Consider the following 27,083-nt stretch of genomic DNA (forward strand, 5'->3'; position numbering starts at 1 on the left):
AGTCAATTTCGCTTCAGGAATGTCAGCGCGCCGAGGGACATGGCATCCACGGCGGTTTGAAGGGTGGGCTCGATCACTGGGGCAAAGAACGGTGAATGGTTACTCGGCAGGTCTTTGACCGTGCCATTCTTGACGGCATTATCCCATGTCTCTGGATCGATCCCGCCATAAGTCCACATCACGTATGGCGCGTTCACGGCTCTAGCTAGTAAGGAGAAATCCTCACTGGCACCTGCTGGCTCAGACTCGACGAGCCGCTTGCCGAAGTAAGAGCCAAAGCTATTGCATAGAGCTCGCACGGTAGCGTGGTCGTTGATGGTGGCTGGGGTCGAGGTGACATGGTCGATTTGCGGCTCCTTCTCACAGCCGGCCGCCTCGCATTCGGCGCGGATGATTCGCTTAATCGCACGTATTACACGTTCGCGAATGGCGTCGTCGCATGTCCTCACGTCAAGCTTGAAGTCCAGGGTATCCGGGATGACATTGGCCGCTATACCAGCTTGGATGTAGCCACAAGTGACCACGGCCGGCTGTCCCGGAGGCACCTCACGCCCTACTATGGTCTGCAGCTTCAGGATGATGGCCGCTCCGGTAACAACGGGGTCAATACAGGCCTCGGGCGCTGAGCCATGACCACCTTTTCCAAAGATGCGCACATTGAATGAATCGGCAGCGGTCAAGAGTCGACCCGAGCGGATCCCGACGGTGCCGGCTTTCATTGGCATCACATGCGCTGCCAATACGACGTCCGGGGCGGGTATTTTATCATAAAGACCATCATCCAGCATGGCTCCGGATCCTGATAGGAGCTCCTCTGCTGGTTGAAATAGGCAGATTAGAGTCCCGGTCCAATGTGTCCTGGCTGATTGTAGGAGAGAAGCACTGGCCATCAGGCTGACGACGTGGGTGTCATGACCGCAGGCGTGCATGACTGGGACCTCGACCCCGTCCTTGTTTCTGGAAACTTTCGTGCTTGCATATGGAAGCCCTGTCTTCTCCTGCACTGGGAGTGCATCCATGTCTGCTCGAAGCAGAATCGTAGGTCCCGCGCCATTTCTCAGAACGCCCGCAACACCGTAGCCGCCAATGTGTGTATGTACTTCGTATCCAATGTCTTTCAGGTGCCGTGCGACTATGGCAGAAGTTCGTTCTTCGCAAAAGGATAATTCGGGGTTACTGTGTATATCACGATAGATGTCCTCGAATGGCGTCAGTTCCGGACGGGCTTCCTCGAGTATGTCCTTCAAGGCCGTTTCGGAGGCTGTGACGTCAGCCATTAGCTTCGTCGATCGGATTTGTAAGCATTGGGAGACTGAGGTACGTATACTCACCTGCATGTCTAAGCTGCATTTTAATAGGTAAGGCTGCTTTAATGGAGATAGATGGTGTGAGAGTCGAAGCGGTGGGTAAACATCAGACGCCTTTTATGGAAGACGGAGATATGGCCGGGCGCAAGCGGGGTGGGGATGTGCTTTGTCTCGAGGGGGGATTGGGCCCCATGATTAGAGGACACAATTGCCGACGATAGCTTGTTAGGAGAAGCCTAGTAAGCCATTGTCTGTGTAAAGTGGTTGAATTGATTGGAGGAAGATGGACGACTCCAATGATGAAGGGAAAGAGGATGAAGCTGGCCAGTGCCCAGCTGTGTCCTCCGCTCTCGGGCCCCGTCGGCTAACTGCTCCACTGCTGGTCCTCCCCCAGCGGTTCCCTCTCCATGCTTATCTCTCCCCCATTCTATCTAGTTGCTCGGCTATCGGGGATGCGGATCCATGGTGGCCTGCAGCGTCATGCCGGCCTTTCCGTTGATTCCCCGGGGTTTGATCGACACTGCGAAATGCAGCGATCACGAGTGGCTACAACAGGTTATCCTACAGCTCCGATCGTTTCATGCGGCCGTGCTTCGCTTACCACTCTACTACGCTTCTAAGCCGATTGTCCTTCGCCATTGTCCAGAGCACTCCGCGATCCGGTCAATATGGCATTAAATCATTACTTTAGCATTTGCTGGACCCATCTGGTGTTGATAACAAGCGCATAAAGAGTAGGCTGTTTCATAGACTCATGATAGAAGTGGCTCCTTAAAAGATTTAATTGCACCTCCCATCCTGTCGAGCTCATCTTCGAAAAAAGCATCTTTGTTATGATGGCACACTCACACTGAAAGCAGCAAAGATAGGATCATACCAACAACCGTGGAATAACGACTTTGGTGGTTTATTAGGGTACCCCATGAGTGATGATTGCTGTGTTGTTTTGCTTAGCAACACCTAGTTAGTTCACCGGCGAGGTTATACACAAGGATGCAGAGGTTGATCCACTTGAATTAGTACCGGGACTCAGACACAACTCTGACCCCACGATAAAATTCGGTCTGCCTTCTTACAAGGTCTTTCTAACGCAACAGCTGAATAACTCGAGGATACCTCCCTGATCGACAGAGATATCGTCGAAGCAAACACAAACATGTGTGGAGAGATCTGCACTAGAGAAACGAGCTGCTGCGGAAAGTACCGCACCCGTGGCAACTTCACCTGCAGATAAGTAACTAGTAGTATATGATACGTCTCAAAAACATCTGCTCTTCTGCAACATTCCAACTAGTATTTACAAATACTGATCACAGCATCCTCCCACTAAGACACTTATCCGTCACAGCTACTCCTGATTCATTGTTTCCCGGAAAGCAAGCCTCCCTGCAGACACAAAAGTCAATGGTATGTATGCCCCGGACTCTTCCAACATATCTACTACTATGATCTGAGCTAACTTTCAGCAGACAGTGCTCCACGCAGCTTATTGTGCTATTTTTGTGTTCTACGTGGAAATGAAACAATACATCCTGAGACAATGGAATCGGGCATCTCCTTATGAAGACGAATGGATGGAGGATAGATATGCAGGGTGAGTGTTGACGTGCCTGTTACGCTTGCTGTATTGACAGCCTCCTACGTGGGATGAGCAGGTTATATCGCCTGCTGAATAGGACGAAAAAAATCATAATGAGTTAAAAGAATTCACAACTTTGTCATTCTGTAGCCACCAACTATTAATTATAGTACCACTCCTTTACACGATTTCCCATTGACCTCCCATTTGACCCAGGTTGCGGCTGATATAGAATTCAGCCGTAGCACGGTACTTAGGAATCGTTTCCCTGCAACCGAACCCTAGAGCTCGCTGCATCTGCTCCATCGCCGCGATCCAGGAGGCGTGATCGGTGATTATCGAGGGCTTACTGGCCGCAAGCTCATTCACAACATCAGCATGCGTCTCTGGTTCGGGCTCTCGGTCCATATAGCTCCCATTCGCACGAGGAATCCAGAGGATGGTATCCTTCTCGCGTTCGTAGCCGACCATTTCGTGTAGTTTGTCACAGAATTTATCGTACTCCAAATCAGATGGCCGTATAGCCCAGTGGCTATCAAATCTGGGCATTGAAGCACCTTCCCGCCTGTAGATATCAGTTATAGTCTTCCACTTGGCGGGCTGGGTTTCATTGGTGCAATAAATCGTGATGTGCGAAGCGTAGACTAACGCTGTCAGTGCTTGCACCTCTTGCTCGTGCTGAATCTCATGATCCTGTCTATCCGGAACCTGGCGATAAAGAATCGTTTCCTCTTTATGGGCCCGTATGCCCCAGGTAGCTTCCATAGTGTGCGGCTCAAACCACCCTGTTATGGCTAGATCCGCGAGATACGCCATATGCATTGTCTCTCTGATGCCGTGGCTTTCCCGCACAAATTTCGGTAGTTTGTTCTTATGTGCATACATAAGTCGAACAACCTCATTGTAAAAGAGTGCGCCCTTGCGGCGTGCGCTTGAGTCTGGGCCTTGGAGGATAGCTTGGAGCTGTTTGTTAAGGGCCTCCCTTTGGTCCGAGGTGTGGTAAGGAAAGTACTCCCAAATATCAGTGTTGTCAAACATACTGCCAGATTTTTCTTTTGTCTTGGTTGCGGCGTTGAGATGGACGTGTGTGAGTTGCCAGTGATAGAATATCGGTGACTGGTGGGTTATATGAGTGTTTTGGGAAAGGGAAAGCAAAGCAGGATGAGAATGACTATCTTGAATTTCCAAGGAAATGTACACGTATTTATGTTCAACGCATTGAGTCCGTTGCTTCCTTCTTTGTCTGTTCAATGCGGAAGATGTACCTTTGGATCTAGGGATCACCCTTCCCAAACAAAGAGGCACCACATTGGAACTTACTATGGGGGCTTGCCAGCTTTCACCATCAACAATGAACATATATTCTTTGATTTTTATTCTCAAAGGAGACAGAATGAAAGATATTCCGTTGCTACTAGAATGCTAGGATGAGATAGCCCAACAGAAAGATTTCTGCGCTAATGCCTGACTTGCCACAATTCACAGGTTAAATCACATTTTGACGGGTTCAAATAATGTACAGAGACAAGGTAAGGCGTTAATAACCGCGTGTCAGAGTAGACACTGGGCTTGTCCAGCTGACTCTATAGGATGAATGCGAAGTAAACGGAACATGGTCCAGATTGCTTATGTTCCATCAGGATCCAATCCAATCTGTCGTATCGCCAGTTGGATACAAAGCGCCAGATAAAGCGCCACAAATTACCAGTACGCTATTGAGTGAATGCTAGGTTCGAATGGGTACGATGTACGGGACCTGCCACAGCTAATCTGAATATGCTGATATTTTCGTATGCCTAGCCTGTCTCAGAAGGTCCTTGTTTGCCGCAAGGAGGCATTCGACTTCTAGATCAGGCTATGTTAGTCACTCGTCAGGGACATTATCTTTCCAGTTTCGGATTATGGCTCATGCCGCGGAAGCCAAGAGTTTGATCCGGGGCATTTGAATACCGCTCAGGCATCACCCGCAGCCTTTGCCCTGATGAACTTTCTCTGATGCGGACTCATTATTAGGATCCGGAAAGTTCAGATCCGACATCCTGCGTATCTAGAATCCCAGTGAAATCATCACTCTCGACAGGCCCTTTCCTTTTGCTGAAGGTGCCATTCCCTTTTAATGAACAGAGTTTATCCTCGAAGCTTAGACTCTAACCTAAGTCTAGAGCAGTTGTTCCCTATCGAACCGTCGGCATCCTTCAAGAGCAGTTAATGATGGCGGATGTTATCTTAGCTGTAAAGGCCTAGAATTGCGCATTCACGGTTATACCAGCTCACAATACTACCTTGTAGGTAAGATTCGGTTGTAAAAATAGCAGAATTTTTACCGCCTTCCATTTCGTATGCGTTCTTGCCTGGGGCATAACTCTCCGTCTAAGGCAATAGTTTACTAGCCTCAGGCAGTGATGTACTGCTTCCGGACAGCAAATCATGCCCCAGGCAAGAATGGGAAGAAACCAGCAGGTGGTAGTTAGAATTTCCTGCACCTTACTTACTAAGGGCTACCTCCATGCCCACATTCTGTCGCCTACCTTAGTAGATAAGGTTCGCTTTGGAAAACTAGTAGAATTGCCAGCGCCTGCTATTTCATCTTATTCACTGCCTTAAGGCCTAATTCTATTCTTGACGCACTTACATAGCCCGCCTACTCTAAAAGGTAAAGATCAAGTGCAGAATTGCTACCGCCTGCCATTGTACACTAATCCCTGCCCCAAGGCATCAACAAAATAACTGAGATAAAACGGCAGGCGGTAACTAGGGGTTCTGCTTGTACTAAAACGAAGCCTTACTTTGTGTGGTAGGCGGCAGGGTGTGGCCATGAGCGGAGGCTGGTGCGGTGTGGCGGTAGCGTCCGTAGAAAGTTGTTCAAAACGCGGGAATGTGCGCGGGAACATTCATTGTCCGCCAGTGGCAACGATACGTGGTGTCTAGAGCCTCTAGCTGTGCAATGCCCACGACTTTCCGTTCATCGAAGCCGATGGATTGGAGGAAATGCGTCCTCGCCCTTGCAACATGCTCTTGGACTTGATACTATATTTGTAGTTGGACTCCAATAAAACAGCTATAACGGGAAGATTGTATAGGCTGGAGTTCCGGTGCGAAAGCAAATGCACGATGGAACTCGAGTGGCTCACCAAGCCGAATACAAGTAATTACAAACGGAATAACCCCCAGTCATCTCTTATTCCAAGGACGTCTGTAGTAGTTGTTGAACAAACTGTGAAATCTTTACACACTTTCCATAATCGTCTTCACCCTCGAGGGCCTTGGTGGCGTTGGTGAAAACTTTTTCCACCGCGACGTACTTCCCGGTAGTATTTTCCATGGCTCTGATGATCCTGAAGGCGCCTGCCATGACGTCGCGTGTGTGTATCTTTTGCCAGTCGTTTCCAGGGAGTTGACGATCACCACGCTTGCGTAACTCATGTGCACATCCGATGCGCACACACTCCATGATCAATGCCGCAAATCCACTGGCAAGGGCAGTGGCGACGGAGGAGCCAGTATGGGAGCTGAATCTTTTAATTTCATCGAATGCGGCCGGGTTCTTGATCAACACTTCGTGTCCGGGGAAGGCAAAGTCTAGCTTTTCTTGATCCGCAACATAGTCACAAATTTCTCCCGAATCTTTGGCAGCTCCGATGCGAAAGACACCGGATGCACAATTCAAGGGATAGGTCTCATCTGCTCGTTGACCTTGATCACTCCCCGAGCAGAAGACGAGTATGTTATTCTTAATTGCCCGTGTGATTGCATCGATGAAGGCCTGTTGCAGCTGAGTCTCTTTCGGTCGGGGGATTGTCCATGAGATGCAAAGTATATGGACTTTCCTGTCGATAGCAGCGTTGATGGCCTAGAAGTAACATAACAGCCGAGGTTAGTTCGGTTGTGTCGGTTTATCCCGGGGAACATGCAACCATAGAGAGGAATTCTTCGTACCTGCACTGCGCTTTCGGGCACTACCTGTACCCTTTGATCACTTGCTGTATACTGCGTCTCAAGCCGACAGATGTGTAGCCGAACATTCGGAGCAATGAGATGAATCATTCGGGCCATTACGGTTCCATGTCCAGAAGTTGAGTTCCAGTATGGCCAGACCCTTTCGTTGTCATTGTAAGGGTAGAAGCTCGCTCCCGTGAATTTGTAGGAGTTGAGGTCCGGGTGTGCCACATCAACACCGTCATCGATTAAGCCTAGACGAATTGGTCCCGCTAAGTCCTTACCGCCGAGATGTGGTGCAACTGTCACAGAGCGCGGAAGTTGTGCTTTGAAGTTCTGCAGGCATTTAATCCAAGCGTTATTAGAACGGATGTCTTGTGATGTGGCTGAACCCTCCCCGATTGCCTCGGTCGTGTAGGATGTATAATGCGGTACCCATTTAATGCTCGGCATGGGCCTCTCGACATGGTTCGCTCCTCTCATTTTCCAAGCCTCCTCAAATCGGTCTCGAAACTCCTCCTCGTTCTCTCGTTCTCGCGTGGGGGAATCGGTTTCCTGATGCTCATCAGTTGCGATTAGTGACGGGGGCACCTCCAAGAGACTTGGTTCATGTTTACATACCTTACGCCGTTGAATGATAATGTTCCTAAGGTTCGGTAGTTGTGCAAGCCCTGCGGGCTCGCTCCATCCCCTGAGAGCAATATTGCTTCCACTCCATTGCAGATGTAGCGTCTCGATCTTATCACCGACTCGGAGTATGCATTTGGGGCATAAGTCTATCTTCTGCCAATCCAGCTGTTCGATCTGGAATCCTGCGAGAGCTTGCTCAATGGCTTCGTCGGTATGTGGGTTGTTTAGATCCTCGACGCAGACTTTGAAGATCCGCTCAACTTGTTGTTCCCGAAGCCAATTAAAAAAGAAAATCATATCTTTGCGGCCTATTATAGTCTTGTCCTCACGCAGCGTTTTGTCCGTTTCTGCATTGAGATCAACAGAGACGTCTGGGAAGGCGACGTATTTGAGCGTAGGTTCGAACACTATGTCGGAGAAAGCCTTTCGGAACGCCCTGGAAGTTGGCATGTAATTGTTGGCGGGACTGGATCCATAGTCGAACCAAAATGCTCTATCTATATAGCGGAGTCAATATGAGAAAAAAAAAAAAATAAAAAATAAAAAATAAGAAAAAGAAAGTAGTTGTAGGTATGTGGGGACTAACTATCGTTGTCATCTCCGTTGAGGTGATCGAGCACTTGAATAGGTGTTCTGTGCCGAAGATACCATAGCTTCAGAACCTGTCGGACACGATCTGCGGCATCCTTCGAAATCCCGCTGGAGAAATCTTTGGCCAATTTAATCGCTCCTGTGTCTCTGTGCGATTGGGAAACCGTTCCGACTCTGGTGTTCGCCATTTGCTGTCCCGCGGTGTGCAATGATGGTGTCCCATTGTTGTTACGGGATTTTTGATGCCATTGATAAGCTGACAGTCCGTTGCTGGCTGGAAGGCCTACCGCCGAATCTGGTGATTTGTCTAGCAGCAGTTCTACCACCTGATCCTGGCCGATGGAGCAGTTGTCATAGGAGACCGCGTGGTGGAGTGGAGTGAAGCCCTGGCTACCAAGTAAGTGAAATGCTTTAGAGGGTGCGATTTCGATGAGCAGCATCTTGTAGTCCGTAGTGAGGACCTGGCAGCTCATCGCCTCATGAAGGAAGGTGTCTCCTTTTTTTAAGCACTCTTCTTCCAGACTAGCCCTGATTCTCTCCCGTAGTTCAGGCTTCTGCTGGAACTGCTTTGCCACGGTCTTCAAGCCATCTAGATACGCCGGGTTCCGCTGCCTAATTGCCACGTATAGCGAGCTGTGCCCTTGCTTATTGAGAGCGCCAACGAGTTTAGGTCTATGGTGAATGACGTTCCCGGTGAGGTGTCTCAGCCAGATTGTTGTTCCTGGCTTTAGGGCGAGGAGATGAAGCAGCGTATCCTGTCCCAGGGTCACATTCTCGATGTATTTGAACTCTTGGACACGCCTTCGAATTTCGTAACGTATTGGATCTTCTCTTTGCTTAGAAACAACTTCCCTATCCCATAAAGATTCTATGTCACTCATGAGGTGTTCGAAATGGGCCTGAACTTGGTCTGCGGACGTCCCATGATTGAAGGCCTTGTCGTGACCGTCATCATCACTAAAGTCGAGCATGTCGTCGTCTTGATCGTGAGACATTATTTTTTCGTCTTTTTCCCAGATGGGTATAAAGAGGAGCTGGTGTGGGAAAACGAAGATTGGGCCGAAGCTGACTGTAGTAGACGCAAATGCCTCTTTTCGGAGCCGTCCCACGGATGAAGAATAGTATCCCCATACCTATGTTGAATTTGAAAAAGAAATAAAATAAAATAAAATAAAAATAAAAAAAATAAAAAATAAAAAAAAAAAAAAATTTCCAAAAGTATCAAAACATGAATATCCTCCGATAGCTCGGAGAATATCCTCCAGGCATAAGATAGTCCTCGACGCACTCCGCGTATCCCAATGTACCGAGAAACGGGAAAACAGCCAGGGCTACAAGGAATCCTCGGGTCTAGAATCGACATGTCAGAACTCTTGGTCAATGGAGGGGCAGCAATGGGAAAGTCAGTCCCTCTCTTTGCCTTTCCTTAATTCCCGCAAAGCGGCGTTTGTCAATATGGTAGCACAAGAAACCCTGGAGATACACGTCGCCCATGCGATGTGGCAGCTGATTTGCTGGAGATGATGGTGGCCTAGCAACTCTACATTGACAGATGAGGGCCACGTCTTGAGCTGCCTAACCTAGTGGTGTCTGCCTAATCTATCGAGCAGAGAGCCCCCCAGTGGTGTGTGTGCGACAGACACAGACGCAGACTGTAGCGGACGATACTCCACCACGTCCTATATAGTGTGAGGGTTGCTGGGTTGGTGAAGGACCATACCACTGAGAGATTTACTTGTTTGAACAAATCCATCCTGGTATTCCCATCTTTCTAGTTCAAGTTCGAATTCGACGTATCAAATAGCCACCATGTCTGCCCCCGCGGGAAACGAAACAAACCTTGTCGATCTCGACGTATTCCTGAGACGCTATCAGGCAGGCGACAATTCCAACGGATTACGTGTACAGAACGCTTCCTCGGACGAGTGGCAAAGAAAGAACATTATTGAGAGGACGGGATCGATTGCCATTCGTGCCTCCTTAGTGGACGTGGTTCATGGATACATGAAGGAGCCGCGTGCAGGCGGCCCTTTCGCCACCCTGCTTGTTTTCAAATTCCGCTTTGACAGGCTGACCAATGGCCGACGTATCAAGAAGGCCTGCATTCGCCTTTCTTTCTCACCTCTGGAACCAGAGGGCTCCTGCCCCAAAGTCTACGCCATCGACCCAGAAGATCGGGTATACATCACCCCCTCGACGGACACAAGGGAGATTAAGGAGACTCTGGGTCTCGAAGTCAGCCCTCCTTATGTTGCATTCAGTGGATCCCGAGAGCAGACTCGTCAGAAAATCACCCAGGGCGCGATTACGGTGACCGGCTCCATCAACCTTGCTGAGGACGTCAATTCGGGGGATCCAACCTGCGCCAGCTGGACCTTGCTGGAGAACAAGGTCAGGTCCACAAGCGTTCCAGACTCCATCCGAACATCTGTCCTTCTCGAAAGGGAGTCTAACGACAAATTTCAATGTATGGTGACCATAGATTGTGAGACAGACTTCATGTCTAAGATCGAGGGGTATTTTGCTCGCTTCCGACTGGATGACCCAGTGCGTTTCAATCCCGACGGCCAGCCGAATGACAGCTTAGATATGATGTCAATTGACCTCAAGGGGTATCGGGAGATATGGGTGGACGGGCATGCATACTGATTCCAGGTTGACGATCGGAGCCTACTGTACTTTTGAACCACAGATAGTACTACTATGTAGGTATAGCTTGCCAAAATCCGAAATCCTGCAGTGTGACTATAGTTGGTAAATTGTTCTTTGTAATCCAAGCGCTTATCAGGAGTAAGTCGAGCATCTCTACAGAGTAGGTCTGTGTGATGTGTGACGTTGCCCTTTTCTAATTTTCCCCCTTCTTTTCTCTTTTTTTCCAACAACCCCATCTCTTACGAAGTTATCCTTTTCCTGCCGTTTCATCCTGCAGTCTACCTGGACGTCATTGCTCACGCATGCCTATGACTGGACCTGCCATCAAGTAGGAGCAATCCAGCCATTCTTCCGCGCAGATACAACAGCAGCACAATAACATGGACCCGCCTGCAATAAAGAGCACTCCTTCCATGGAGAACAATTCATCCCGGCCGATAGAATACCTGTGAGTGTTGTAGCGTACGTTTGCGTCTACATACAGAATCATTAGTGACTTTTGATAGAGTGATTCTAGTGCCTGGAGTACATGACACACATAGATCCTTTCAAAAACCCCTCGAATTGCTATCGAAATATCGCTTTCAGTCTCACACTTTCGATGATCTTATCTACCCATTCAATATCACTCGCACTACAAGGTACGAAATTTGTCATCCTCGGTATGGGGCGGCAGGACGGTTGCTTAGAGATACTTTGCGCTCATGTCGTGAAATAAACGCGGTAGGTACCTTTATTCGTGCTCTCTCCTCTCGGTCTTCTCTCATAGCCCATATCACCTAGCAACGTCTACGAATTATATTCATGGCCCGGGACTTCGGGGGTGTCATCGTCAAACAGGTAAGAATAGGAAATACGCATCCCACCGACACATCGAAAGGCTGACCTGGTAATGCTCAAATTCAGGCTATAGCGCTAGCGTATGCTAGTCCGAATGATTATGGCTGCATCCTCGACCAGCTACACTTAATTGTATGTCCTTAGAAGACTCATCTCTATATACACTAAATGTCTAATTCTTCTCAGGTTTTCTACGGCTGTCCACATCTATGTGCCGGCAAAATGGACATGGAAGACCAATTTGTTAGGCTGCTTCAGTTGGATACAACTTATTACAGTCCAGGCCTACTCCGATTTGCACGGACCCTTACCGACCTAACCGTGGATATCAATGAAGCCTTCTACCAGACTGGTGCATTGTCGCATCTCAGAGTAGTCAATGTGTTCTCAAAAGCGGCCAGTATCGCAGATCGTGTGAGTTATTTGAGCTCCAAAAAGTGCCACGTACTCTCTGGTTGACGCGGAGACTTTCAAGGTTTTTGAAGAGGCCAATGTCCTATTTGACATCCCGTTTGAGCACTGCAAAGGCAGCAAGCATTCTCACCTGGATCTGCCATACACAGATTTGGAGTTAAATCTGACTATCAATGGTGAGTGAAAGATTCTTTGTTGAGCGTGACGATGGAATGCTAAATGACCTTCTCACTTGGAAAGCTCTAGATACTTGTGTGCATCTGTCCTCGATTCCGGTTATCGCCCCAGTCCGCCCCCTCCCGCTCAGAGAGCCTGGCCTTGAGTCTTTTCTGATGGGACGGGCTCGCGATTTTGTGGGAAACCGGCTGGGCTTAGATGGAGCCACTGTATACGTCGCCCACAGTGAGGCTGTGCCGGAGCAAACCGAGTATATCTTCAAACACCTCCACCGAAATAGAGATCCACAAGATGTCATCTTGTATTTCCGATTCAGGTCCAATGACTGTCGATATAACAATGTCCGTTCCTTCTTTTCCAGCGTGCTGGAGCAGGTCGTGGTGCACAAAGATGAGGTTGCGACAAGCAAGTTCCTCACGACGTTCACCGCAACAGAAATGTCTAGCGAGGCTATCCTCCGGAACGCTTGGACAAAACTACGAAGTCATCGCATCCTTGACCGGGCCACGTACATTCTTGGAGGATTTGACCAGCACAAGGAGGGGGCATCACTTCTCACGCAACTTTTGTCCCTTGCGAACTGTTCTAATCTCCCTGGAAGGTTTATCATCGTCCGTACCTTGCCATTCAGTCGCGAAATCTCCAAGGTCGTGGATGACTGTCCTGTGCAAGTCATCGATCTTGGAGATCTCTCGTCAATGCCCATACTGGAGAAGTCGGACAAGGTACCGCGCAGATATAGGAGAGACGTGGCAGGATTGCTACAGGAGCGGCCTCAATCATACCCTGCAGAGAGCACAAGTCAGGGAGCATTTACACGCGGTAAAGAATATGGTCACCCAGTGCCCGGACGCGAGATGATCCCCGGCATGGTAAAACGTGGATATAGGAGAGACTTGGCAGGATTGCTACAGGAGCGGCCTGATCTGTACCCTGTGGAGAGCACGATCTGGGGAGCATTAGAGCGCGCTGAACAGGATGAACCTCTACAGTGCGCCATATTGAACTGGCTTCGCCACACAGAGACACCTTGTACGACAATAGAAACGGATTTGCAATGGAACAAGGCGGGCAAAATGAGTCTTTTCCTCGCAACCATTTTGGCTCGCGTTCCAGAGAGTGTTCACTCCTGGGCAAGTAAAGTTCTCGCATGGCTATTATCATCCTTCCGCCCCCTTGGCGTCGCTGAACTGGAGACTGTGTCCAATCTTGCATCAGGTCTGAGTTCTGATACTGGCGCCCGACCAGAGGATGATTTTGGAGTGAACCATATATTATTAGCACTAGTTAAGCGTTATCTTGGCGGTCTTTTGGTCATTGAAGACGGGGAGGTACGTTTCATCGCGAGTCCAGAAGAGGTTGTTGCGTCCGCGGCATGGTTCCACTACCGTACGGATGTGCTACGGCACGAAATAATTGCACGCATGAGTCTGGAATACTTGGGCCTGGAACCTGTGAGAGAGAAACTACAAGATGCGGCGAACGTGTGCAGCACTTCTCGATGGCGCAATGTCGAATGCACCTTGCTCTCCTACACCGCAGTACATTGGCCGGAACACTGCAAACTTGCTCACAACCGTTTCAGCCACCAAGGCCTCTCTCGAGAGATAATCGAGATCTTCCGATCCTCTTTACACGAGTATTGGTGGGATGCATATAAGGTTATGCTTGGTAAAAACATTGCAGAAGAGCGACACAAAATATTCCCGTTGACAGTCGCCGTGAGTACGGGGCTTGAGGACGCTCTGGAGTTTCTTTTCACCGAGCAAGGACAACCAGATCCCAGCGACCTGAATAATGCGGTAATTGAGGCAGCAAGGAATGGCAGCGTCCAGACACTTCAGACCCTTCTTAGAGCACTGAATACTCCAATGGCGCACACCTTGGACGCGGCAATCGAAGCGGCCCTATACAATCCCGACCCACATATCCTGGAGGAACTCCTGAGTTATCAGCCTGCTCGATTCCTCAACCAGCGAACTGTTGCTGTGTTGCTGCGCGGGGCCTGTCTCTTGAACCGTGAAGATATCGCGCGAAAGCTGATTACGTCGAACAGGCTGGATCAAGATGCTTCTCTTACAACGGGAGTGCTTCCACTTCACCTCGCAGCGAAGTTCAATTCGGTTGGTGTCGCTCGGCAGTTATGTGACGCTGGTATCGACCCCAATGTCGTGGACGGTGACGAGTGTACCGCTTTGCACATTGCAGCTCTGTATGACTCGGTCGGCGTGGCCGAATGTCTACTTCAAACATCTGATTGTATCAGGGCGAGAAACAAGGCAAACATGACGTCTTTACAAATTGCCTGCCAAGCTGGGAACCACGCTGCAGTACACTGTCTCGTTAGCGCAAAGGGATTGGAGGATTCCTACACGGTTGATGAGAATCATCCACTAGTTCTTGCTGTCCGCAAAGGTCACAGGGAGTGCACGCAGAACATCCTGTGCGCCTTCGAATCGTTCCCAGAATCTAATGTGGCCACGATAGCACTCCATTATGCTCTTACTCAACAACAGCTTGTAATGGTGAAGCTCTTGCTTGAGGCCGGGGCCAGCCCAAACCCTCCACTCGACGGTAAACCTTGGACCACCTCACCCCTCCACCACGCAACGACCATGCCCGATCGTGAGATGGTAAAGCTCCTGTTAGGGTTCAGCGCGGTCGTCGATGATCCGAATCCAGACACTGGGGACACTCCACTGTACGTCTCGGCATCACAGGGGCGGTTCGAGATCGTCAGCTGCCTGCTGGAATACAAAGCAGATGTCAGTTTTCGCAACAAACTTGGAGAGGTTCCTCTCCATTCTGCCGCGCGCAAAGGACACCTGAAAGTCATTGAACTTCTTCTGGCCCGGGGGGCCGACGTTAACGCGACCTCCGAGAATGGTTCTTCGCCTCTGTATCTCGCAAGCAAGCATATCCGTTTTGGGGTTGTTAGAGCTCTCCTGGATCATGATCCCCTCCCCGACCTTTACTATGGAAGTGAGGGATCCAGTCCACTAGCAGCAGCAATATGTTACTACGGCGCCGGGATTGTTGCCCTGCTCTTGGAGGCCGGGGTAGATGTCAATCGTTTGATAGCGGGACGATGGTCGCCGCTCGCGTGGGCTGTCAATTGGAACAGCGAAGCCAGCATTCAGGTAATGCTGGAGTACCAGCCCGAGCTGGGCTGGAAAGATGCGAATGGATATAGCATTTTGCACTATATCAATCAGGCAACGCCAGTGGACATCGTCGAGCGTCTGGTCCGTCGCGGCGCCGATCCGGAACTCGCCAACGCGAACGGAGCAAGCGTGATCTGGGCCGCCGTGCAGGCCAACAATCAACCCATCGCCAAGTATCTCGCGTCAGTGGTGAAAGTAAACCTGAACATTCCCGTGGGCGACGAAACACTCCTACACCTCGCATGTCGGTGTAGTAGCCTAAACATGGTCCAAACTCTGGTCGATGCCGGTGCAAAAGTCGATCGGGTGTGCCCAGGGTCTTACGGCACCCCGTTGCAAGCCACTTGCTGCCGTATAATCGACGGCGACCACTCAGAGAAGACCGTCAAGATCCTCGACTATTTGGTTCAGAAGGGAGCCCGCGTCAACTCCAAGGGTGGCAATCTTCACTCCACCTTGCATAGAGCGTGTTTGAGTGGCGCACCAGAAGTCATTGAATACCTGTTAGCTGCAGGAGCCGAGGTTGACTGCAAGGACTCGATTGGTCGAAGCCCCGTACACCTCGTGTGTTATCGGGGGCTCGAGCACTACCAAATATTATACCCGAGCGATGATGCCCTGGTGGCCCCAGACTCAACTCATCGCACGGCATTGCACTATGCTGTGATGAGTGGCGATCTGGATCTGGTCCGACAGGTTGTGGAGAGCCACAAGCGGCATTCCGAGCACAAGGACTCCTATCAACAGCTGGTCGACAATGATGGACGGACACCGCTGCATTGGGCAGCAAGATGCGTCTCACCCATGCGCCAAGGCAAGACGGATATGCGGCCGGTGATTCAGTACCTGCTGGATGAAGGCTACGATCGCACCGCCAAAGCGAAAGTAAGGAACCAAGAGTGGACGGCGCTAGACATCGCAATCTATCAAGGCGCTGATGAGATGGTCAAGGCTATTCTGATCCCGGTGGAAGCCGGGGAGCGTCTGAAAGTGACACAGCGGCTACCTGGCAAGAGGCATGACGGCGATTCTTGCGATATATGCTTTCTACCAATTGTCGGGTTGGAAATGAAGTGTGAGGATTGTTATGACTTCAGGCTCTGCTTCAAGTGTCAAGCCTCCCGGGAGTTCTTACATCCCGCACATCATAGATTTTGGCAGATGTGGAAGGAATACGATTCTGGGGTGGAGGAGTGGCAGCCCCCCAAAGAGTATGTCACAGCTAACAGCCCAGTCTTGCATCCACGACCAGAGATGGCTGCTGGCTCTCCGACTGAGTCCGAAAGGCTATCCTTATCGCCGCTTGACTTTTCGGACATGGACGAATAAGCTAGTAAGAGTGGATATCAGTGATGATATTCCTTCTCTTAACATCGCGGCGGGCCCTGTCCCCTGGATACTTGGTTATGCCACTTAATGGACATCTGAACGCACCTCCGTGGCCTGACAATGGTTACATTGGATCTTTTCCCATATAAGCCCAGATTGGAAACCATTTCCTCTTTTGTTTCGCCTGGATGTCACGCCTTTTGAATGTTGAATCAGATTGTGCAATCACCCCAATAAATTGATCTCTCTGCCGTGTTTCAGGTGTCAACTATATCCACGTTAGCTTGTAGGAACTTGCCACTTTGCAAGACAGTAGTCCTGGAATTTGCCATAACAGGTAGGTGATAACATCATTCATTTAGTCCTCGATTCAATTAGAGCTGGCAGTAGTAGCCACTAACGTGCCGGCGAAACATTAGTGCCTAGCGATGTATATCTGGAACCTCCTCGGTGATAGAAAAGAGGCGCCAAATGACAGAAACACGAAAGACAATGTTAGCTCTCTAGCAGAAATGCCAGTTTTGATCGCCCACCCATCCCGGCATCCTGGATGAGAGCCGATAACCGCCTGTGTAACTTGGCTGTGTTGGTTTATTGAAGTAGACGCAGCCTGATGAAAGTATTCTTCATACCGAAAATACAGATTAAGCCCGTTGTTCTGTAGTACTTCGCATAGCACTGGGGTATGTATGCAGTTGGAGAAGAAGCTTGCGGGTGATAGATAGATAGATGGATGGATGGATGGATAAATTCAAGCCTTACTCAGATATGGTGCCCTTGGGGCACTCCGCCTGACGCGCCTGCGTCAGGTGAGGCCAACAGGTTGCGAGATCGGCTTATATACAAGACCCATGTAATTTATCACGTAATCGGTTGTATCGGCCAAATACCGTAATTTAGGAAATGAAGCTATTCCCAGTACCTATTGACCAATCAGAATGTCCGTAGCTAACGCCTCGTAGATGCCTCGTAGACTCACGGGTGATATGAACAGCTGATACTAGGGATGCTCGGGGCGATCGGATTTGGGAGAATGATGATAGTACCATCGGTAACCTTTCAAACAGGCAGTGCTCCATCTTATTCCGCAGCGTCCTCTGCTACACGTCCTATCACCATCATCAAAACTGTTGGTACTCTGCCACTAAATCGAGTTCCATGCCATCCCTTCTGATCGGACAATGATGACGTGTTACCTCCGCACGGAACAATAATGTGAAGACTAGTCCCAGATTCCTTATCTATCATCTATCATCCATTATCCATCGTCTATTATCCATCATCGATTATCCATTATCTATTATCCATCATCCATTGTCCACCATCCACCATCCATCGTCCAGCGCCGCCCCGAACCGACCCAACCCTTCTGCCACAATTCCAGATACAGCAGTACAGTTTCGATTGTATCATCCGAGAGGGTCCCAAGTTCGGTCCCGCGAGCCAGCATGATATTGTTTTGATACGGAGAAAAGGCGCTGCACGGCATGGCTATGGGTGTGCCAGGACTGGGCTCAGACAAATAACCTCTGTGAGGAAGACGGTGATATTGTCCTCTACCGAAGGCGGAGCGCATCGGCAGTATTACTACACAACAATTCAGCAGCATGACGCGCCCATTCGGCCCAGACAGGTCTGCTAACATAGTGACTTCTCGCCAGTGATATGTGTAGAATCCAATGGCCTTCCCAATGATGCAGGTTCAAATTCCGATTGTTTTATAGAGTATTCACTCCAATACTATGAGGATAGGACGAAAAATGCAATGTGGGTCGGTCCCACGAGGCATCCTATCGTAGCTGGCTTCAAAGGCTCTGATTGGTTGATCGCGTTTGGGAATAGCTTCAGATACAATATTACAGTCAACTGCTCCATACGAAATATTACCGTATAAATCACAGTGATCCTGTATTTAGCAAATCTTGCAACCAGACGGTCCTAAAGACCGTAGGCGTCTCGGCAGGGATATCCTGGCTGTATCCTATCTCTCGTGCATGATGAGTAAATCCATCAATCAATATGCGGATGATACTGTGGTTCCTGACGGATATAAGAATGTCAAAAAGGACTGATTGGAGAATGTGATGGTGATGCTGCTCCGTAAGCTTGAGACAGCAACCAGGTTCATAGCGAGCAGTGTCGAGAACCCCGAGGAAGCGACTTATCTAAGTCGAGAGTGTAGTGAGCTAGTTTCGATGAAGCTTCCAGTTCAACACATGCCGCGCATGACAAGTTCCCTGCGACGAGCTAGCTCTTGATCTGTATCCATACACGGTTATCAGAGTGCTGTGTTTATAGCATTTGCGGTCTGCATAGCTTGTATTTGGTACATAGGGAGTCAGTGGTAGGTTTGTGAGTAACGTCCAAGTTTATATGGTCCTGCTTTTACTATACATTATTATCTCTCTCGGGCTAGCACTCGTGGCCTTTCTTAGCTCTATGAATCCAGTGGTGCGTCGAGGCCAACGAAAGCAGGCCTAACAAAGACGTGAATGTACAGCTGGGAGTGTACGCTGGGCTTTTCATTATCTAGCTTTGTGGTATGTAAACTTTGCGAGACACTTCCGTATAATCGCCTTGGTTTTTCACAATTAACGCAGCAGTATGACGTTCACGGGCTCTGACAATAGCCATAATAAAGATTACTGTCTTCACTCCCCATACAGACATTCTCTCTGCGAGGGATGATCTAGACCAGGCATTTTACATGTACCCGGAATACCGTTCACTATCATCGAGCAAACTTAAATTTCTTAGATTTAATTAATTTTAGCCTAGCTATTCTTCTTGGGCATACCATCTGTCTCAGTCACCTGATGTCACTGTGAAGGACGCTAGTTCAGATACAAGAACTTATAGTTATGCAAATCCTATTCTCTAATTTTCTAAAGATAACATACTCCTGTGGCAACTTATAACCAATACATCAGACTCACTTCTTCCTTAGGTTATAACTATGATCAGGTGCTATTACAATCGCTGCCTCGTACTAGTAATGGTTGTCCGCTTTCCTGTAATAAATATATTCATTGCTTCTGCGATGTTGAAGCTCGTATCAGCAAAATTCTGAGCGTTCTGGAGATAGAAAAGGTATGAGATAATTAACACTGCTGAGAAGCTTCCTGCTTCCCTAGGATTGAACAGATCTATAAAGAGTATACCGAGTGCTGCTCTACCTCCTAATGTGTGCGTATTAAAATTAAACATCGTGCTTTGTCAATTTATATTGATTTCTTCCTAGTCATAGTGCCACATCCTATGCCTCCAATCCAGTAGCCAGCCTCCTCCCAAAACCATGTCCGAGCTCATCGAATGTAAAATTCAATTTCGGCACGTATGCCTCGACCCGATACTCTCTTGCTATCGGGCCATGGGGACAGCTGCATGTGCTTCAATGCCCGCTGCCACGTAGCACTGTCAATTACTCTGCAGGCCCGACGGCATGAAATCTCTTCCAGGACATCGGATCTTTTAAGTGGCATAGGCTGACCTTCTCGAATGCTGCCAGGTCCAGAAGGGATCCAGAAGATTTCCCCCATGTTTTCCGCCCGCATGTTGACGGAACGGAACTTATCAAAATCCAAGTCACAAATCCGTACAGCACGCTGCCCTTTGAGATAGACTCGCTTAGCATCTTTCTGCTTGTAATCAGACACCATCGTAATGTTGGTCATCTCGAAGGAAGTTGCCCGGTAGACTCTAATATCCGCTTCATAGAGGATTTCGCTTTCATCGTAACTCGTTGTGTAGTCAATCGAAGTCTCACCATAGTCCCTCCAGTCGCGAGCTTTAGAGAAATGGTGGGGCACCAGGACCTTGAAGTAGTGGTCACGCCATCCTGAGAGGACCAGATACATAAGATGTGCGACGGTCTCTGTATCATCGCACGCAAGTTTCTCCTGTACAAATTCAGGCAGACGTTCCGTGTTGGCTTCGACCAGATCACGTAGTGCAGAATAAAAGGCACAGCCCTTCAAGTATACACCATTGCTGGCGGGCCCCTCTAGGAGTCTATAGAGAGTCCTGTTGACATACTGCTGTTGGTCTTCGGGGGGGTCGGAGAAGTAGGCCCAAATGTCTTTCACGTCAATCATGGTGGGCGCTTCTTTCGTTGCTGTTTTTATCTTGGAACCTCTAAAGGTACGAGTTGTCTCGGTGGTTCGAGGGATAGGTATCCGTGGTTGGAGAAAAGGAGGTAGGTCAGAGGATGAAGATGAGGTCAACTGTCCTTGTCAACTGCATGTATATATGTCTTCCTAGTTTCTTTGTTGCATGTCCTATGATGAAGATTTCTGGTTATTGTCTAGGAATTTCCCTTATCGACAAAGTGGTACTGCATTGTTGGAGCGGGCTTGGGGGCTTTGTTCCTGAGCAGAGCATGGTATCTGGACAATGAACAGGCGACGCCAAACTTGACACCAAGCAGATGAAAAGAGAAGTATCCTGTGGCTACTGCAGTAGGAAGATGCTATATCCGATCGATTGTGTGTGACTGTATTCTGGACCGACGATGATTGCAGAGGTTGGGCAGGGAAGACACTACGGCGCAGTCTCAGCTTATCGGGTGCACTTAAGGTATGCAGACCAATTAAATCGCTGTTCGCCGCCTGTAGGCACTTGGACATTCCAATTTGCTTTGTAAGACTAACTTTAGGTGGATGCTACCTGATTAACTCTCCTCTCTGGAATTGGTCCATTCGGTCAAAGCCTCCACCCGTGCAAGTTGATAGGCTATAGCCTAGATTGCTTATCATCCATCAGGATCCGATCATATCATTACATCAACTTTACCTGAATGCATTGCGGAAATGTCGCCAGAATGCCACAATATGTTGTGCCGTTAGCTGGATGCGAAACCACCAGACAAAGCAATATAGAGTATCGATCGATGTGTTAGTAAGTGCATGGGAAGTTAGACTGAGCAGGGCGTCTGGTAAGCACGGCAAAATCCTGAAGTTCCGGATGGCTTCACATGTTTAGCCTATCATGGAAGGTGCTTGACTAGCGCGTGGAAGGATGCGCTCGAGCTCCACGTCCCGCCACGTTAGTCCCTTGACAGTTGACACAATCAAGGAGCCGCATGCCATTATCTTACTGCCTAATATCATATTACGGACCGTCTCGCAACAAACCAAGACCTTGATCTGGACGCTTCCAGAAGTCCTACGGCATCACCCACAGCTTGTATCCTGAGCTGAACGATCCGCTTTCTCTGAGCCAGATTATATTGCTAGCACCCTGAAAGTGCAAGGCTGGTACACTGCACTGGGCCTTGTGTCTGCTCACGATGCCGTTTACCACCGGCGAGGGAAATCTGCTCCAGCTGAATCGAAATAGCTTCGACTTCAACATACAGTTCGAGCAGCTTTTTTTCTCCATCTTACCGTCTGCATTGTTTATTGTCACATCATTATGGCGGACCCTATCTCAACTAAGGAAGCCCAGGGTCGTGGAAGCTCCCTTATTCCAGCTCATCAAATTGGTATGCTCCCTCCAGTAACCTACAAGCTAATATCAACACCCGTTATTTACTCGTTGAATTCAATTTGTCACAGGGCGCTATCACAACATACGTGGGCCTTGAGCTTGCCCTCCTCGTCCTGGTTGCGGTTGGTTCCTTCCAGGTGACCAGCATGTTCATCGCGTCGTCAATCCTGAAGCTGGTATCAGCCCTGTTCATGATCGTACTAAGCGTTCTGGATCATAGCAGAAGTCCAAGGCCGTCGACACTACTGAACAGCTATTTGTTCCTGACTTCCCTTCTGGATGCGACTCAGGCAAGGACGCTGTTCCTGTCATCAGACGATAGGACCGAGCTTAGCTATAGCAGTATATTCAGTGCAGCTTTAGCCCTCAAGGTGTGTATCTTACTCCTAGAAGCGCAAGGAAAGTCCAGATGGGTGAATTGGGATGAAAAGAAGCACAGTCCAGAAGAAACAAGCGGTGTTTTCTCACTCGGAGTCTTTTTCTGGCTCAATCAAATGTTCTTAAGGGGTTACAGGAAGATTCTGGCAATTGAGGATCTTTATCCGCTGGATAGCTCCTTTGATGCGACGTCCCTCAATGAGGAGTTTTCCAGAAACATGGACTACTCCAAGCTCAAGGGCGACAAGTTTGGTCTTGTAAAGGTGCTGGTACGGACATTGAGAGCTCCTCTTCTTCTGCCGGTGATTCCACGCCTGGCGTATCTCGCTTTTACCTTCAGTCAACCGCTTTTCCTTGAAAGGCTGTCGAACTATCTGTCCCAGCCCCAACTCGATGCGAACACTGGGTACGGATTTATTGGTGCTAGTATGTTAATTTATTCGGGAATGGCCATCTCCTGGGCCTTTACCTGGTACAGTAATCTGAAAAGCATTATGTCGCTAGAATAGACCATTCTAACGTCGGTACAGGTATTTTCATCACCGGATGCGTACAATGGCGATGTCAATGCTTGTCACAGAAATCTACAAAAAAGCAACAACAGCGTGCATCGGAGCTGGTGATGACAATGCTGTTCTTACACTGATGAGCACAGACATGGAGCGGATCAAGATGGGCCTAAGATCCTTGCACGAGATTTGGGCCAGCATTATCCAAGCTGCTCTTGCTGGATGGATGTTGTATACAAGACTTGGTGTTGTGTTTGTCGCACCCATGGGTGTTGTGATAGTTTGCTTCTCCGGTTTGGCTATATTGACCAACTTTACTGGAGACTCGCAACGAGCCTGGATGACAGGGGTTCAGAAACGTGTGGGCCTCACTGCTACAGTCATTGCCTGCATGAAGAATCTAAAGATATCTGGCCTGTCTGCGGCCATTGGTGACTTCGTGCAGATGCTTCGCGTCGAAGAACTAGCAGCGGGTGCCCGGTTTCGCCAGCTTGCCATTACTGCGGCCATCCTTGCCTATATCCCACAATTGATAAGTCCGCCGCTGACTTTTGCTTTCACGACACGGACCCTGGATACGACAAGGGTGTTCACGAGCCTGTCTTTTCTCACTCTCTTGACTAGCCCATTATCACAAGTTTTCCAATCCATTCCGGGTCTTGTCTCAGCAGTAGCCTGCTTGGGCCGCATACAGGCCTTCTTGGAGTGTGAATCTCATCATGATTTCCGGCAGGTCTTCACTAAAGAGACCAGGCTCGTTAAAGACAAGGCTGAAAGCCCATCTCATAAGGGTCTAGATAGTCCCCACCATGTGACAATTCACAATGGTTGGTTTGGTTGGGAGGCGAACAAGTTTATTTTGCGAGATGTGAGTATTCAACTGCTCGAATCCTCGCTCACTATTGTCGTCGGACCTGTTGGCTCAGGTAAATCTACACTCTGTAAAGCACTGCTTGGGGAAGTCCCTTTCAGTGATGGCAATGTGGTCATAAGCAGCATGGCTGCTCATGTTGGATTCTGTGATCAAACTGCATTCCTCTCGAATGGAACCATAAAGGAGAATATTGTCGGCTTTTCTCCTTTTCATCAAGAAAGATATGAAGAAGTCATCGAAGCAACAGCTCTAAAACATGATATTACCACACTTCCCCAGGGTGATGAAACTAATATTGGCTCCGACGGGATCGCCCTATCCGGAGGCCAGAAGCAACGGGTGTCTCTTGCACGAGCTTTGTATCTGCACTCTGAGCTATTGGTGCTGGATGATATCTTCAGTGGCTTGGACGCAGACACAGAGGAGGAAGTATTCAGCAAAGTCTTTGGACGGGATGGGCTGCTCCGGCGACGACGCTCGACAGTCCTATTGTGTACCCACAGCATCAGACATCTCCCCGCGGCGGATCATATAATAGCGCTTAACGATGGCACTGTCGTTGAGCAAGGGAGTTATGCCAAGCTGGCAACTAGGCAAGGATATGTTCAGCGTTTGGGACTAACGGAAACTCGCAAAAGCGATGTCACGCACGAGAAAGCGCCATCACAGAGGAAGATACAGAGCTCTAAGGACGACATGTTGCAGAGAACGACATCTATCACGTCGTCATTAGCATCCAATACGCAGGGATCGCGCCAAACTGGCGATAAAGCCGTATACAGGCATTACTTCAAGAGAATGGGCTGGTCTCTGACGATATGCAGTGTGATCTTCGCTGTTCTGTGGGGATTCTTCTTAAACTTTGCAACAATTTGTAAGTGGAACTCACGTTCTGCCACAGAGGTCGGTTTTCTGACTCGTTCTTCGCCCTGCAGGGCTTACCTACTGGACCGATGATATTGGCTCTAAACGACCGGAACATTCCTCTGCATACTACGCTGGCATATATGCTACGTTCCAGATTTGTAGCTTGATATCCCTACTTGTCGTGGGCCTTTCCCTCCTTGTGGTTGCAGTAAAACGAGCTGGGGCCAGTCTCCACCAAGAAGCCTTGCAGACATTGATCCAGGCGCCGCTTCGATTTTTCACCAACACGGATACCGGCATCGTGACAAATCTGTTTTCGCAGGATTTGAATTTGATAGACACAGAGCTGCCCGAGGCAACACTCAACACCATTGTTTGTGTATGTATACCTTTTGACCGAACACTCTAAGTATCCTGAAGCGAGTGCCCAGTTTTCCTGACACTTAACTCGCAGGTTTTTGAAGCAATCGGGCAAGCGGCTGTCATGCTTACTTCGTCTTTGTACTTGGCCATCAGTTATCCTTTCCTTGGTGTGCTGCTCTATGTGGTTCAGAAGTTCTATCTTCGGACATCCAGGCAACTGAGGCTGCTGGACCTTGAGGCTAAAAGTCCCTTATAGTGAGTTCATCTATTCAGTGTTATTAATTGTCAGCCGTGAGAGTTCCCCATTGTACTGATATGGAGTTATAGCACACATTTCCTTGACACTCTCAAGGGTATTACGACTATTAGAGCCTTCGGTAAGTAACAGATGGGATGCATATCCGACACTATGACCAACTTCATTACAACCCCAAGCATTTCTATACCAACCCTTAGAATGGTACTATAGTGCTCCTACTAATCTAGCGACTTTATAGGTTTCCTTCCAAACGAAGTTGAGAAGAATGCTCATTTGGTTAATAGCAGTCAGCGGCCTGCCTATTTACTTCTTATGATTCAGGAATGGTTGAATCTGGTCCTGAATCTTGTGGTCATGGTGATAGCAGTGGTGCTGACGATATTGGCCGTTCGGCTTCATTCCAACTCCGCCTTCGCTGGTGCTTCTTTAGTGTCCCTGATGAGCTTTGGCGACAATATTTCTGCCATTGTCATCTTCTACACTAAGTTAGAAACGTCTATTGGAGCGATCGCGAGACTCAAGGCCTTTAAAAACACCGTGCAGCCAGAGGATGCGGACAGCGAGGACATAATCCCTCCTGAACAGTGGCCCCAGAGTGGCTCAGTCGAGCTGAAAGGCGTATCGGCAAGCTACGGGTAAAGGAGACATCCCCCTACACAATGATAACCCACACGAAGCTAATGCTCGCTAGGAGTAATCCCGTTACTGAAAATGGGTTCGAAGTCACGTCCACCCTCGCTCTTCGCAACATTCAACTGTCCATCAAACCTGGTTCTAAAGTTGCCATTTGTGGACGGACTGGCAGCGGCAAGTCCAGCCTCATTGCTCTTCTGCTCAAATTGCTCGATCCTCTTCCAGAAACGGCTGCGAACGCAACCATCGATGGTATTCCGCTCCATCGAATCAACCGCCCTACTCTGCGCCAGCGGATCATCGCAGTGCCCCAGGAAGCTGTATTCCTGCCGGACGGTTCCACCGTGCAAGCCAACCTAGACCCCTCCTCGGTTTCCACGCCGGAAGAATGTCAAGCAATCCTTACGACCGTGGGGCTGTGGAAGTTTGTCCAGGAGCGTGGTGGTCTAAATGCTGGCATGAGCGCGGGCACATTTAGTGGCGGCCAGCGGCAACTCCTCTCGCTTGGCCGTGCACTTCTGAGACGTCGTATTCGGGCACAGAAGGGCTCCAACCATGGAATACTGCTGCTGGATGAGGTCAGCTCAAGTGTGGATCATGAGACAGAGCGAGTGATGCAGGATATCATCCGGACGGAATTCAGGCACTATACCGTCATTGCGGTGAGCCATCGGCTGGATATGATCATGGATTTTGATCAAGTAGTTGTGATGGACACAGGGGAGATTGTGGAGATTGGGAAACCTGCGGAATTGGCCGTGCAGCCGGGCTCCAGATTCGGAGATCTGGTGAGGACGAGTGCTAAGTGAGTGATAGCTGCATGAAGCTACGGCGCGATGGCTGTAGACTTAAGCCAAAGGATGCTGGCGATTTTGACTTTATCTAGTTCTCAAAGCCGCACAAAGACGGATCCTAATGATCGTTTGCGGCCAAATTTGTCATCTTAGGACTTCAACGAGTCGCTATAAATCTAGGCTACCTACCCCAAATGTAGTGAAGGCAAGATGGTTAATTCACAATGGCTATTCTGGATTTGTCGAACTTCAGTTATTATAGAGGATGCATCTACATAACGCCGTTAGACAAGTAAGAGA

At 49.1% G+C, this 27,083-nt stretch overlaps 8 protein-coding genes across 8 annotated transcripts; 4 read left to right on the top strand and 4 right to left on the bottom strand.

Annotated features, from left to right (window-relative positions):
- Nucleotides 1–2: 2 nt before the first annotated feature.
- ASPBRDRAFT_50882 (putative zinc metallopeptidase) lies at nucleotides 3–1,350 on the bottom strand (the record flags this gene model as incomplete). Its single annotated transcript, XM_067626623.1, has 2 exons — nucleotides 3–1,261; nucleotides 1,332–1,350. The coding sequence occupies 2 exons, from the start codon at nucleotides 1,348–1,350 to the stop codon at nucleotides 3–5; spliced, it is 1,278 nt and encodes a 425-aa protein (XP_067485331.1).
- Nucleotides 1,351–3,024: 1,674 nt separating this feature from the next.
- Nucleotides 3,025–4,030, bottom strand: ASPBRDRAFT_37298 (uncharacterized protein). Its single transcript, XM_067623698.1, has one exon. The coding sequence runs from the start codon at nucleotides 3,922–3,924 to the stop codon at nucleotides 3,067–3,069; it is 858 nt and encodes a 285-aa protein (XP_067485332.1). The 5' UTR covers nucleotides 3,925–4,030; the 3' UTR covers nucleotides 3,025–3,066.
- Nucleotides 4,031–5,812: 1,782 nt separating this feature from the next.
- On the bottom strand, nucleotides 5,813–9,038 carry ASPBRDRAFT_202930 (uncharacterized protein; the record flags this gene model as incomplete). Its single annotated transcript, XM_067621653.1, has 4 exons — nucleotides 5,813–6,736; nucleotides 6,823–7,377; nucleotides 7,444–7,949; nucleotides 8,039–9,038. The coding sequence occupies 4 exons, from the start codon at nucleotides 9,036–9,038 to the stop codon at nucleotides 6,065–6,067; spliced, it is 2,733 nt and encodes a 910-aa protein (XP_067485333.1). The 3' UTR covers nucleotides 5,813–6,064.
- Nucleotides 9,039–9,751: 713 nt separating this feature from the next.
- ASPBRDRAFT_37299 (uncharacterized protein) lies at nucleotides 9,752–10,790 on the top strand. Its single transcript, XM_067623699.1, has one exon. The coding sequence runs from the start codon at nucleotides 9,853–9,855 to the stop codon at nucleotides 10,690–10,692; it is 840 nt and encodes a 279-aa protein (XP_067485334.1). The 5' UTR covers nucleotides 9,752–9,852; the 3' UTR covers nucleotides 10,693–10,790.
- Nucleotides 10,791–11,366: 576 nt separating this feature from the next.
- Nucleotides 11,367–12,046, top strand: ASPBRDRAFT_256565 (uncharacterized protein). The gene is made up of 4 exons (XM_067622197.1): nucleotides 11,367–11,418; nucleotides 11,479–11,535; nucleotides 11,602–11,667; nucleotides 11,722–12,046. Exons 2-4 carry the CDS (start codon nucleotides 11,500–11,502, stop codon nucleotides 11,992–11,994), a joined length of 375 nt encoding a protein of 124 aa, XP_067485335.1. The 5' UTR covers nucleotides 11,367–11,418; nucleotides 11,479–11,499; the 3' UTR covers nucleotides 11,995–12,046.
- A 3,010-nt stretch (nucleotides 12,047–15,056) lies between these two features.
- ASPBRDRAFT_110184 (ankyrin repeat domain-containing protein) lies at nucleotides 15,057–16,370 on the top strand (the record flags this gene model as incomplete). Its single annotated transcript, XM_067616588.1, has 2 exons — nucleotides 15,057–16,040; nucleotides 16,110–16,370. Coding segments are annotated over 2 exons (1,245 nt in total), but the record flags the coding sequence as incomplete, so codon positions are not given.
- Nucleotides 16,371–19,826: 3,456 nt separating this feature from the next.
- ASPBRDRAFT_37301 (uncharacterized protein) lies at nucleotides 19,827–21,102 on the bottom strand. The gene has a single exon (XM_067623700.1). The coding sequence runs from the start codon at nucleotides 20,711–20,713 to the stop codon at nucleotides 19,925–19,927; it is 789 nt and encodes a 262-aa protein (XP_067485337.1). The 5' UTR covers nucleotides 20,714–21,102; the 3' UTR covers nucleotides 19,827–19,924.
- Nucleotides 21,103–21,715: 613 nt separating this feature from the next.
- Nucleotides 21,716–27,043, top strand: ASPBRDRAFT_167562 (uncharacterized protein). Its single transcript, XM_067619620.1, has 8 exons — nucleotides 21,716–22,101; nucleotides 22,175–22,956; nucleotides 23,015–24,741; nucleotides 24,803–25,113; nucleotides 25,189–25,352; nucleotides 25,425–25,474; nucleotides 25,595–25,991; nucleotides 26,048–27,043. The coding sequence occupies exons 1-8, from the start codon at nucleotides 21,907–21,909 to the stop codon at nucleotides 26,796–26,798; spliced, it is 4,377 nt and encodes a 1,458-aa protein (XP_067485338.1). The 5' UTR covers nucleotides 21,716–21,906; the 3' UTR covers nucleotides 26,799–27,043.
- Nucleotides 27,044–27,083: the final 40 nt, after the last annotated feature.

Source organism: Aspergillus brasiliensis, assembly GCF_001889945.1.
Source record: "Aspergillus brasiliensis CBS 101740 unplaced genomic scaffold ASPBRscaffold_1, whole genome shotgun sequence".
Classification (NCBI taxonomy): Eukaryota; Fungi; Ascomycota; class Eurotiomycetes; order Eurotiales; family Aspergillaceae; genus Aspergillus; species Aspergillus brasiliensis.